The sequence below is a fragment of the Colius striatus genome, chromosome Z (genome assembly GCF_028858725.1).
Source record: "Colius striatus isolate bColStr4 chromosome Z, bColStr4.1.hap1, whole genome shotgun sequence".
NCBI classification, from domain to species: Eukaryota; Metazoa; Chordata; class Aves; order Coliiformes; family Coliidae; genus Colius; species Colius striatus.
The window spans coordinates 73,967,044-73,980,729 of NC_084790.1; the positions used below are offsets into that span (position 1 = coordinate 73,967,044).

The 13,686-nt window shown below is 37.4% G+C and overlaps 1 protein-coding gene across 1 annotated transcript in view; it reads right to left on the reverse strand.

The window, feature by feature from the left end:
• The window catches only part of SPEF2 (sperm flagellar 2), an 86,293-nt gene that overhangs the window by 23,977 nt on the left and 48,630 nt on the right, over positions 1–13,686 (reverse strand). Inside the window, exons 27-29 of the mRNA XM_062018836.1 lie at positions 11,733–11,855; positions 11,136–11,274; positions 9,651–9,880 (exon numbers count right to left, since the gene is read on the reverse strand). Coding sequence (XP_061874820.1) covers positions 9,651–9,880; positions 11,136–11,274; positions 11,733–11,855 — 492 coding nt within the window. The remainder of the gene's footprint in view (positions 1–9,650; positions 9,881–11,135; positions 11,275–11,732; positions 11,856–13,686) is intronic.

Here is a 13,686-nt window from a genome sequence, read left to right on the forward strand (position 1 = left end):
TGTTTCAGCTGAGCTGGCTGGTAGAGTTAGGATTAAAACTAAGAATGTCAGGATGCTAGGATACTTCTTTGAGTTTGAGTTCACTGAATCCCATGTCAAGGTCTGGATGTTCTGAAGTCTAAAAAATATGGTAAGAATTATAACTAAATGTGTTTTCATAATTGTCATGCTTTAGCAAGGAGCAGCTTTTGCTTGGTAACAGGGGAAGTGGGTTGCAGTGAAGACCTCGTAGAGTTTTTGGACTCTCTCCCGGCTCCTGGGTTCACATCCACCTCTGTCCCGGCTGGGCCAATCTGGCGCCTCTTCGATCACTATTTAGGGACGGGAATTTGAAGTGCTGGCAGGAGGTGTAAGAGTGATACAAGATGGAGGTGACCACGTGGACCCTACAGTCAGAGAAGGAGGAAGGAAGGAGGAGCACTAGACCAGAGACTCCTTCTGCAAGCTGTGGTGAGAATGCAGGTTGTGCCCCTGAAACCCATGGGGGGCCATGGCAGGACTGAGAGTTACCAGCAGCTCCGGATGAGTGTGCCTGGACGGGCAGAGACTGTGTGGGGAGGCGGCCATGGCGCAGGCCGTGCTGGAGCGCCTGTGGGCCGCAGAGCAGCCCCACACGAGAGGCAGAGAGGAGCTGCAGCCTTTGGGATAAATGCACGTCGGAGCAGACTGTGCAGGGCTGCTGTGTGTGTGAGTTACCCCACGAAGGTACAGGGAGGACTGGTGCAGAGCCCACCTGCCCTGAGGAGGGACAAACGACAGAAGCTATCAGGAATAGACTGACTGAAACCCCCACTCCCTGCCCCCCTGGGCCTTTCAAGGGGGGAGTAGGTAAAAACACTGGGGTCAAGGCTCTGAGCCCGGGAAGAGGGGAGGGGTGGGGAGGTGTTCTTAAAGGGCTGGTCGGACTCTTCATTGTTGTACTACTCTGTGTTGTTTATGTTATGTTTTGGGGTTTTAAGGTTATGTCTTAGTTGGTGTTGCATTAAATTATTTTCTGTTTTCTTCCCCAAGCCCAGTAGCCTGGTCTGTTTTGTTCTGAACCTTAAGCAGCATTTAAACTCTCCCTACCCTTTGGCAATCCTCAGGTCTTTGGTACTTGAAGCTAATAATGTTATTTTGTTCCCTGATGGGCCTAAACCAGGACAATAATCCTTCTGAGCAAATCAATAAAGACAAAAATGAGGTTTTCTTATTACCAGCTCTAACTTGAACACGTTCTCTTCTGCTTCTACTTCATCTATATTCACACTAGCAGCTTCTAATGACTTCATAATATTTAGTTATGATAGACGCTTCATTTTCCTCAAATTCTATAGCAGAGGCAATACAAAAATACTTTTATGCTTTAAAAAAACATCAGTAGGTGCACTTCAAATAACAACTACCACAGTTCTATACCTTGTGTCATTTTGTTAAGCCATAGTTAAAAACTTCCAATAGCAGTTGCTCTCAAAACATGTTGAGTTGCATCACAAAAGCAATCATGTAGCCTCTTCACCAAATTACTTAGTACTTTAGTTCATACTGCAGAAATATTTTCATTTCTAACAAGTTGGTAGCCATGAAAGTGCTGAATGGTCTCCACCAAGCGTTCCTTTGTAGTGGCTCTGAAAGATACAGAATATAAAATAACTATAAAATACTCTTATTATATTCTAAGAGACCAGGGTGCCATTGTTAGAAATACCAGACCTTGTTTGATACATGTGGAGTGTCTCCAGCATTGACTGCACAGCTGCAAATACATCTGCAACGGAGGAGTTGTGAACCAGAGAAACACATGACAGAATGTTGAGGAAAGTGATGACATGTAACAAGAAGTGAGAAAACTTTACCATCTCCACTCTCACAAGGAGGTGTAAAAGGCTTTTGACTTTCTGCTGGTTTGAGGCTCTTGAATCTCTTTCAACCTAGAAATCAATATAGAAAAAGAGAGTGTCAGGTATGTGGACCATAATTAGCCATAGCAACTCAAGTTACATCCAAATTTTAAATTATTTACCTTACTTAGATGTAGAACAATCGCAGGATAACCTTTAATCTGTAGAGCTGTTTCAAGATGAGGAAGCCACTGGGAGCTCCAAAGCAAGGGGGAATAGATGGGAGTAAATGAATGGCTTCATATGTGGCTTTGAGGTTATTCTTATTCAGAGGTGAGTTATGATAGAAGTAATACATACTTCTAAAGACTTTGCTTAAGATGTGGTATAGCTGAATATTTTTCAGTGCTGCTTTGTAAGTCAGATTTAGGTGGTGAGCAAAACAATGCACAGACTGTACACAAGACTGAATTTCCCTCAGAAGCTTAGCTACCCCACTGTTTTCTCCTACCATATCATCCTTCCCATTGCTTCCAAATCCAACTAATCTTCTTGACCAGCCTTGGCTTGCCAGACTGAGATGAAGATTTACTTGTAACGTTTCCTCAACTGCATATTTTTTAGTTAAGCGTCAGTTTTGTGAAGATGTTGGACTTTTTCTTCACATGCAAAGTGCATGTAGACAACTGCAGCTGTTTTGAGTATACCATCTGTGACTCCATCACTATTAACAGAAAAAAAAATTACATTTTTACAGTTTCAAAGCTCTTTCTACTTCAGCAATAAAATGTATAAGCATTCTTGTCCACTTGTCATTTCTAAATACAGAACTAATATCCACTCCTTTTGTATCATCCAGTTTGTACATACAGTCAAGATCTGTAAAGGGATGCTGAAATATAGCAATTGCATGGCATGTTCTAAAAAAATCTGCCTAATGGTCTTCAACATTTGCTCAGTAGAAGTTGTATCTGGTGAAGCAGCAGTGGCAGCTTGCATGCAGGTAGCCCAGGTGTGAGCTTCGCTATTCTGGTGTGCATTTATAAATTCAAGTTTGAAGTCATCACTGCCGGAACAAAAATTATGAATGGTTTCCCCCAAATCCACATTATGCTTACAACACAGTGCACAAACCATTATTCCCCTTTCATCATCATATTTTAACCAGGAGTATTTTGTCAGCCATATTTTTGGAAACTGGTGATTCTTCTTCATTCTCTGATGTTCCAAATCTTTCTTATCTTTCCCTGAGTCACCCACTTTTCTCTTGCTAGAAGAATTACTCTTGCTTTTAAATTGCTTCATTGATCTTATGGTTATAATTTAAAAAGAAACAGCTAACAATAGTTTTTCGTTCAGAAAGGATCAATTATACTTTTGGGGGTTTTATCCACATTTATTTTGTTAATTTGGGACTACATTGTGGCAAAAACAGACAAAAAGAGAAAAAGGAAAACTGAGATATGCTCTTAAATCACTTGGAAGCTACACATGACCTTGTAAGTAAGTCAGTAAGTCAGTTTTGACTCCAATTTCCTTTTGACTACCAGAAAATTGTCAGAATATGCACCAGTAAAGTGCAGGAGCATCAACATCATGTTGAAAACAGAGAAAAACAGAGTTAGGGAGTGAAATTCAAAGTGGCCTTTCAGGCCAAATGTCTCCAGAAGAGTTTTTTGCTTCAGTTACAAACCTATTATGATGTCCAAAACATCTCCCATTAACAGAAAAGTTAACTTGGAGCAATTTCTTAAATACATAATCAAATACCTGTCACAGAATACATAAAGTGTTCTACAGCATATGTAGCTGACATGATCTTAGAATACGTAAATTTGAAGAATGCTTTTACTACTGCTTTGAGAAAGATGAATTGTATAAGCTTCACATTTTGTTCTCTTAAAGCATTGAGATTGTTTCCATTATTATTTTCTGAAACTGTTTTCAAGATGGTCATTATGATATTTAGTAGGTCCGAATTGCCATAAGCTGTCATTTAAAAAAATTCTATCTCCAGAGCCTGTGTATGTCCCACTTTTGGCAAGTAATTTAATGATTATCTTCATACACTCTTACTATAAGGTTATGACTCTGAAAAGAATGCAGTCAAATAATAAGGACAAATTCCAGGCAAAATTGAGACAATAAAGCTGGAAATCTACTCACTGGAAAACAGTATAAGCGAAGCACTGAGGAAATGACCGAAGAACAATCTGACCTCCACCCTCCTTATTGCAACACATACATCAAAGAGGCAAAATTAACAAATAAATTAATCATAGCAATAAAGGTCATTTGTGGTGCTTTGAAAGTCTTCAGAAAAAGAGTCCTTGTACCTGACTCTTTTCTAATTTACAAGAGGGGCAAATTTTAATATATGTATTATACAACTTGGGAGAATTGTTTATAACCATTGCCACAAAAATGACAGTTTGTCAGGTCCATTATATTCTGAGCATCCTGAAATGTCATAATATTAAAAAATGTTAGGAAAATGCAGTTTAAATACATTTCCATCATAAGTAGTTCTTTTAGACAAATTTTAATCTGAAGTAGTAGCTATGGTAAACATGGACGGCAAAACCAACTAGACAACAGAAACTTTTTCTCACATGTGCCTAATTACTGTACCTAAGACTAAAAAGAGGAGGAGAAGGTTTCTTAAAATACTGTGAAGACTAAAAAAAATCTTCCCTAACATTAGGCAATCACTAAGGTGCAAGAATGAGTGAAAAAGATATGGAAGGCAGGATTAATGGGTCTGTAACTGTAGGGTCAGAGAGTGGAGGGGACAAAATGGTTGTAACACTTCCACAGTGTCTACTGCTTCTTGAGATGTGTGACCATCTGTAGAAATTTGATGTTGATTAGGAAAACGGAGATCAGAGAGTATTCTGTGAGCCACTGTCAGGGACAAGATTCCCTGTAAGACAGACCTTCAACGTTACCAACATTTTTCAAATTTTTAATTTATTTATTTCAAAAAAACAAGGGTTTAAACTCTTACAAAAAACATATTTGGGGTATCATAGGTTTATAAGTAATCCGTTGTAAGTGTCTTCAGAGATACAGTACATCTTACAGCATGTGAGAATAGCACGTAGCTAACAATATATAGCTAAGAGGGAAGAGTCATCAGCTCTGTAATCCATCTAAACTATGATTATACTCGTTACAAATCCTCCCTCCAGCATACTCATACCATGCTCACCTCAGGACATGAATGTTATGCAGTTGTGTTGTCTATAGATCTCTACATCGATTTGTCTGTTAGCTCTCCCTCACTTAAACTTTTAGACTGTTTGTCAGTAGGATAGAGTTATGAAGGTCCTATAAACTTCATTTAGAGCTGTTCTGAGGTACAGGAGAGAGATTCTCGTAACATTTCCACCAAGGAAAAAGTGGGGAGATGATCAGCTTTTATCTGTGGCTAAGAGACCTAAGTCCTCCTAAACTCAGTTTCAAACCACACACAGCATTTAGTCCACACCATCCATAGCTGTGCAAGCAAAACACACAATTAAGATGGAATAAAAAAAGATAACAGTTGTTTTTTTCTTGGATGAGGCTAATAGACATGGAAAGGAACAGGAGACAGACTAGAGGGAGGAAAATGAGAACATGGGAAAAGGTTGGATTTGTTGCAGTGGTACTGTGCAAAGAACACAGGATACAAATGGCAGGCAGCTTGTACTAGTTGTGGAGTTAACTTCTTTTTCACATAAAAGTTTGTCATTAATGAAAAGCCAAACCAGTGCAGAAAAAGCTACACAAAGTAGAAATGTTTTTCATCAAAATATTTTTAAAAGTACAAGATGACATTGACAAACATTCATATATGTTTCAATAAGTAGCACAGAAACATAATAAACAAGTGTGAAAAATCAGTTGGAGAGGAACAGAAAAATACACATTCAAAAAGGAGTGTTAAGGATGACAGCAACATAACTGTACCTAGACTTGTCCAATCTTAGCCTTTCTTATTTTCAATTTTTTAAAATAACTATATTGAAAGGAGATATATTTCTTTGCTCACAGGTGGACTTCACTATTGACATAAAAATCATGAGGATTAGTATTGGAAGATCTTGAATTGGTTCTACAAAAGTGCTTGGAAAGAGAAAACATACTTTATAAACCAGCATATAATTCTGACTGTTCCACTCAAAAAATATTCTATTAGAAAGGTAAATTTTCAGCATAACTAGATGTACACTTTAATATACCTACGTGTTTCAAATCTAGCAACACGGTAAAAGTCAATTGACAAGTGTAAAATCAGAAAAGAAATATCAATACAATTCGGACATGGGTTGTCTGCATTCTACTGGTTCCCATCTTAGCAGACTATTTTATGAGTATTTTACACATTTTTTGGCTATCGGGTATAGAAGTATTTTAAACCTGACTGAAGTTTATTTCTGATGGATAATCAATTTCATAATTCAAGCTGGAATGGATGATGATGATCATGACTGTGAAAAAACAAAATTTGAAATTCCTTTGGTTAATTCAGTCGTAAGAAGGAAAACAAAAGTCTGGGATAGAATCTATTTTGACTTCTTTGGTAATACAAGGCATTAACAAAGTTACATGCTCTGAAGCACTTTTGGAAGTAAATTGAGATATTCAGATGTGTGTCAACTGAACTGACAATAGATGTGGTCATAGGAAAAACAGAGGGCTAAAAGGAATCAAAAGGGGTGAGATATAATATATGGTTAGTTTAATTTTGTTGATAAGAACAGAGCACATCCAAAGGGATCGTAGAAGAGAAAGGAAAAAAAAAGTGTTAGTAGCTCCACTTAAGAACTGCCATGGCTCTTCCCATAAAAAAGCAGCATGTTCCTGAAGCAAAGTATTACAGTGCTGTTAACAGAGTGATCAAAGCAGTTAGTGAAATTAAAAAATATTGTAGAGACACCTTGAATTTGGGCAATGGTACTCATAATAATAATAAATAATAATTTGAGTATTTCCTTATCAGATTGTAGGAGGGTAGGTAGGAAGGTCCAGCACAGGCTGTATTTTTTGTCCATTGACACTTAATATGATGAATAATATGTTTCCATGGAGAATCAAGTATGCAGGACAGAACAAAGTCATCTGTGACGAACTGGCAGTTCTCTAATACTTTAAATTCCTAGGAAACACAAAACTGTTTACAATTTTGATAAGACTTCTTTTGTAAATATCAAACAATGTAAAGTACATTGACACTCTCATCTTTTGCTTTAATTTTGTTAAACATAGCTTGAAAACATATTCTTTTGATATTTACCAAATGTCAAAAAACTATTTACATGTTTATTTCTTCCAACATAATAATTTCTCCATTATTACTCTTAGTTTTACTTGAATTTCTAAGTAAAATTCTTCATGTGATCTCCATAACACTACAGAAACTAAACTTAATATTCCATTTGCAGAACAACTTTAGGAATTTTGCTATTTCCATTGGTAGATTTATTCCATTTAGACTTGCCCTATAATCTACGCCTCACGCTCATTTGTGTGGATTTCCATTATGAATGCTTAGAGGACAGCTCAAGTGAGTACAAATTAGACAACTAAGATGTGTGCCACCAAATCTAGATCTGTTTAGAGTTCTCCAAGACAGGGATTAGTTTGCTACTTTTTTCTATTTAATTTAGAGCTGCTGTTCAATAGTTTTTTTGTTAATGTGTCGGATGCTTTTGTGTTTCTCTCATTCGTTCAGTAAAATATGAACTAGTAAGGGGGGGTTATATTTTCTATTGAGCATTCCAGCGCAGGGACACCAATTAATATTTAAAAGTATCTAAATGGTGGGTGTCAGGAGGTTGGGACATCCCTTTCTTCTATTGTAGCTAGCAACAGGTCAAGGGGTAATGGGATGAAACTGGAACACAAAAAGTTCCACTTAAACATAAGAAAAAACTATTTCACTGTTCAGGTGAGGGAGCCCTGGCACAGTCTGCCCAGAGGGGCTGTGGAGTCTCCTTCCTTGGAGGTCTTCAAGACTTGCCTGGCCACGTCCTATGTGACCTGATCTAGGTGAATCTGCTTCTGCAGGGAGGTTGGACTAGATAATCTCTAAAGGTCTCTTCCAACCCCTACCATTCGATGATTCTATGATTCCATTGGATAAGGGGAGACAGAAAAATGTGATTTTTTTTTTTTTTTTTTTTTTTTTTTGTGACTTTTAGGAGAGAAAGGATTTAACTTTCCCCGGTAAGGGAAGTGGAGTGGTTCCTGATAAGGGCAGTGGCTGCTTTAAGAAATCTGGGATGTGATTTATACGATCTTATAGTGTATAAAAGAATGGTGGGAAGTATTTGAATGATGACTTGCACAGTTTGTGCTTTCCATACTAATCTTGATTTAATAGTCACCAAGCAGTAGAAGAATGCTGTTGCATGTTCTTCAGCACGTTATTTTAAACAATAATTATTACCATTGTCCCAGAGAACACGTGATTATAACTCAAGATCATCTTTGGTCATTTTAGTGAAGATGGTATTATCAAGGGAACAATACTCTAGATAGAGATGAAGGTTTCATTTGTCCCCTTGCCAATTATTACAAACGTACAAGGAAAATAGTTGTTTTGTCTTAAACACACGAAGACTATTACAGTTTGTATTAGACAAAATTTTATAGCTTTGAAAATCACAACGAATAAATGATTCATAAACAAAATAAAACTTTTTAAATGGCATGACCAAACTGGTAGCTGTTTTTACCTCTATGACACTACTTAATATTACAAATGTAGAGATTTTTACTTTTACATGGCATTACATATTAAACACTACCTGCTAAATTAATATCTGTAGAAGAATTTGGAATGCTTACACACATACTCATGCCCCTACACTACAAGTAAGATTATATGCATTTCTCTAAAGATTTAAACATCTTCCTGTCTAAAATGGGTTCATGCTCAAAAGAATTTAAACTTCTCCATAAAAAAAAAATCAAAAGAATTTCTGAGTAAAGAATTAAATTCAACTTCATTGTGCCTTTGTGGTCTTAATAGTTGGAAGAGTTGGATTCAAAACTTTAAGTACATGCTTACACATTATATTTCTTAATCATAGTGGTAATAATACAAAAATGATAATTACAATATGGAATGTCAGTAGTAATGAAACTGCAAATCTGTGTTCAACTACTTTCCATCTCAGTTTAAAACTGGCTTATCTAAATTATTTTCTAGCATTTCTACAGCAGTAGAAAGTTTTGTGAGAAAGTCTTTTCAGGCATGTTAAGTATCAGGTTCTCATAATTAGAAGGTAGGCAATAAATGGAAAAAAGTATATATCTGAGTTAACACTTGCAAATCCAAAACCAATGGCAGACATTGACTTGAAGAATATAATAATTAATAGCTATAATAGACCCTTTCATTAAAATAATAAATTAATTAAAATGTGCTTTAAATAATGTAATTTCACTGAGCTATGAATTCATAAACAAGCTAGACTTGCATCTTTAAGCACAGTAAGCATGATACATGCCAATCACTCTTAAAAACATATTACAGAAACACTTCTTGAAAGAATATTAAGCATGTGGTCTTGAAGATTTAAAGTCCACAGCAAAGGCATTAAAAGCTTTCAATTTGTCTGGTGTTTTACATTTTCAGTATTCTGGCCTACGACTTTACTTTTGTATGTAGCAGGATCTTTCATAGTAGTATGACCTTTAATAATACCTTTAACAATAATAACAATAATGACATTTAGTTATGTAACTATTGTTTAGTATCTTCCAGCCCTTACTTTAAATTTTAAGTAGGTAACTAATAGTTCTTCAGGAATAAAAAGCGGGAAAAAAAAATCTTACCTTTAGGTGCCACCTGTAGAAATTGCTTATGAAGCGTAGAAAGTTGTGAAATACTTAGAGTACCACCTTCAGAGGTGTCTAAGTGTGGAATATGTGGTGAAGGACCAGAGTCAGGAGTTATTTTTATATCACCACTGATGAAGAAATCTGCATCTTCTAAAATAATTTTGTAATGGATTTTGCTGGAACTCTCAATATGATGCCGTGCAACCTCAATCAGCTTTTCAACACTGTGGAAGTGCAAATGCAGAAAACAATTAGTACTTTTAATACACAATGCTAATAACTTACTTTCAAATTTTGATGTGTTTACACTTTGAAAGATTTCCTGAAGGAAAAATAACAAACCCATAATGACTCAGCAAAGTCATTATGAAGTGTACTCCTTCTCTGGCAGCAAGAAAACTTTACACTGTAGTAGAAGATTTACAAAAAGGCAAATCTAAGGCACAGAAGAGACTTGGTGGAAAATTTTGAAAGAATCACCTTTAGACTATTTTGATGCCTTGTCTTTTGCACTGCCCATAAATCTTAAATGCCAAAGCACCTTCTAGAGTTGCAATGTGCAAGGGCATACGAACTCCTGTTTTGAGTGGAATGAGTACAACTCATACAGGGAAAGACATTAGCTGTCTGTAACATTTAACTAGGTACTTGTTTGGCCTCAGTTAGCAGATCAAAGGACGTGATGCTCTATAAATACTATGTCTTCGGTAGTGCTTCTTGTCAAAAGAGCAAATAAAATTGTCTGAAAGGCAGAGGCTCAGCCTCTTTGAGCTATTGCCTACTAAAGCAATAGGCAAAAGGGATTGCCCTGGCATAGATCAACTAACACTGTCTCAAGTATGCTTCAGAAGTTAGTACAACACAAACATATTTTCCAAAAGACAAAGCGACTCCTTTCTTTCGGAAGGTAAAAACCTTTAATTATATGGACATAGGCCATTCTATGACAGATAGCCTGAGTGTCATAGAATGCTCCCAAGCACACTTTATTTGCTAGGAGAGAAAAATTGCAAAGGACAACTTTGTTTTTTAAATGGATCTCAAAATAATTTTCAGAAATGTTATATATGGTGGTAATAAGAGTAGGTGTAATTTACCAGCATGTGTAAAGCACAAGAAAGAAAAGAAGCCCACAAAACAAAGTGACAGAAGCCACTGAAATGATACAGAGGCTTCTGCTAAATGGAATAACCATTTGTCTGTGGATTATCATAAATCTCCTAAATCTGGAGTCTAGAAAAACAGCAGAACTGATAATTCCCTCCACTGCTGCCAGCAAAAAATTCTAATCATCCAAAGAAATGAGTTATTACCATTCAGATATTTAAGACAAAATTAAATTCCAGTTCATGAAATGAAATTATTATTTTCTTTTTTTTCCCCCCCCAAATTCTTTGCTGCTATATAAACAATTATCTCTACTAGAATAGCCTAGTTAGGAAAAAAATAGTTTTCTGTTTAAAATTGGATATATGTTACCTGGACATTTCTTCCAAGAACCTGGATCCAAGCCACTTTTCCATGTCTTTATAAGCTTCTTCTGCTTTCTTTGTTAGGTCTTCAACAAATGCTAAAGCTTTTTCTTTTATAAGCTTTAGTCGAGATTTTGCTGCTGCCTCTGTTTTAATAGTAATGTCACAATAATTAAGATTTATAACACTTGAGAAAAAGTCTCAGTCTTAAGCCTCTATATTTTACCATGTTAACTTGTTTTTAGGCAGTAAAATATGTAATTTCTCTTATTCTTAAACATTTCAGAATCATCTCTATTGCACCATCTATTTTACAAAAGTATTTTTTTCTATAAGCATCAGAATTCACAAGGTAACAGACATCTTCAATTAAATGAAGCAGAAGAGAAAAAAAAATGGAAACCACATTCCAATTTAAATACATTTGCTGCAGAACCACTGATGACTACCAACCTAAAACGAATTCCTGATTTCTCCATACACTCCTTTCTCTACCCTCTTTTTTCTAATTTCCATCCCTAGTTTCTGGTTAGCTTTGACCATTACACTATGTAAATTAGGAGTAACAATCACCCGCAATATAAGTAACCAAACAGTAACATACCCTCATGTTTCAAAGCACTGGAATATTCTTTCTTTATTTTAAGTGCCAGTTCTTGTTTCTTTAATTCTTCTGGATTTAGAGGAACTGAACTGACTTCAACCGGGGGTGCAGTAGAAGGTGGTCCTGGAGGAAAATACACCTCTCACAGTCTTTGAACTTTTAAGTTTATATATTCATACACAGGCCCTTACAAGACAGCATAATTTTTGAAATGAAAACTGATACTATACATCGTACTTCATGTGACTAATTATGATAATACAAAGATGGTTATTCTGATGTCTTATGGCAATATATTTAGATTTCATCAGATGTGATTTACATCTGCAAGTCATGATAAGATTAACATTGTATAAAATTATTCCAGCATATACAACTGATTTAAATTGGTTAACCAACATCCTAAAATGTATTTCTGAATGGAAAACCATGACTGAGTAGATGTGCTTCTGCCATGATCCAAGATGGTCAAAAAGTCCTCTTTGACCCTAAAATCTACCACTTTATCTCAATCTGGATGGAAGACGGGGAAAAAAGACAGAATGAAGCCCCTTTAGTCCATGGGGAAATGGTATGTGACTTGCTGCTCCATCTAGACGCACACAAATCACAAGTAGGGAGGTCACACTGGACTGGAGAATGGCAAATGTGACATTCATCTACAAGAAGAGCTGGAAGGAGGATCCTGAGAAATACAGGCCTGTCAGCCTGACTTCTGTGCTCCTGAGCAACATCATGAGGAACATACAGGATAACCAAGGGTTCAGGCCCAGCCAGCATGGCTTTATGAAGGGCAGGTCCTGCTTGAGTAACCAGATCTCCTCCTATGACAAGGTCACCCACATAGTGGATGAGGGGAAGGCTGTGGATCTGGTCTTACTGGACTTTAGCAAAGTCTTTGACACAGTCTCCCAAAGCATTCTCCTGGAGAAACTGGTTATGGCTTGCATGGATCTACTCTGAGATGGGGGGAAAAGTCACCAGATGGCCTGGCCAAGAGATTTAAATCCAGCTGGTGGTTGGTCACTAGTAGTGTTCCCCAGGGCTCAGTGATGGGATTAGTTCTATTTAACATCTTTATCAGTGATCTGGATGAGGGGACCAAGTGCACCCTCAGTAAGTTTTGCAGATGACACAAAGCTGGGTGGGTGCATATATCTGCTCGAGGACAGGAAGGCCCTTCAGAGAGATCTGGACAGGCTGGATCGATGGACTGAGGCTAATTGTACGAGATCCAACAAGGCCAAGTGCTGGGTCCTGCACTTGGGCCACAACAAGCTTGGAGATGTGTGACTGGAAAACTCTTCAGCAGAAAAGGACCTGGGGGTGCTAATTGACAGTCAGCTGAATGTGAGCCAGCAGAGTGTCCAGGTGGCCAAGAAGGCCAAGGGCATCCTGACCTTTATCAGAAATAGTGTGACCAGTAGGACCAGGGAAGTGATAGTCCCCGTGTCACTCTGCACTGATGAGGCCACACCTTGAATAGTCTGTTCGATTTTGGGCCTCTCACTACAAGAAGGACATGGAGGTTCTGGAGCATGTCCAGAGACAGGCAATGAAGCTGGTATAAAGTTTGGAGCACAAGTCTTATGAAAAGTGGCTGAGGGAACTGGAGAAGATGACACTGAGGGGACATCTGATCAGTCCATACAATTGCTTAAAAGGACGTTATAGTAAGGTGGGGTTTGGTCTCTTCTGCCATGTAATGAATGACAGGGCAAGAACAAATGGTATCAAGTTGCATCAGGGGAGGTTTAGATTGGACATTAGGAAGAACTTTTTCAGTGAGATGGTTGTTAAACACTGGAATAGGCTACCCAGGGAGGTGGTGGAGTCCCCATCCCTGGAGATATTTAAAAGACACATAGACCAAGTGCTGAGGGACAGGGTTTAGTGATAGGGTTGGTGGTGTGAGGTTGATGGCTGGACTCAATGATCTTAAAGACTTTTCCAA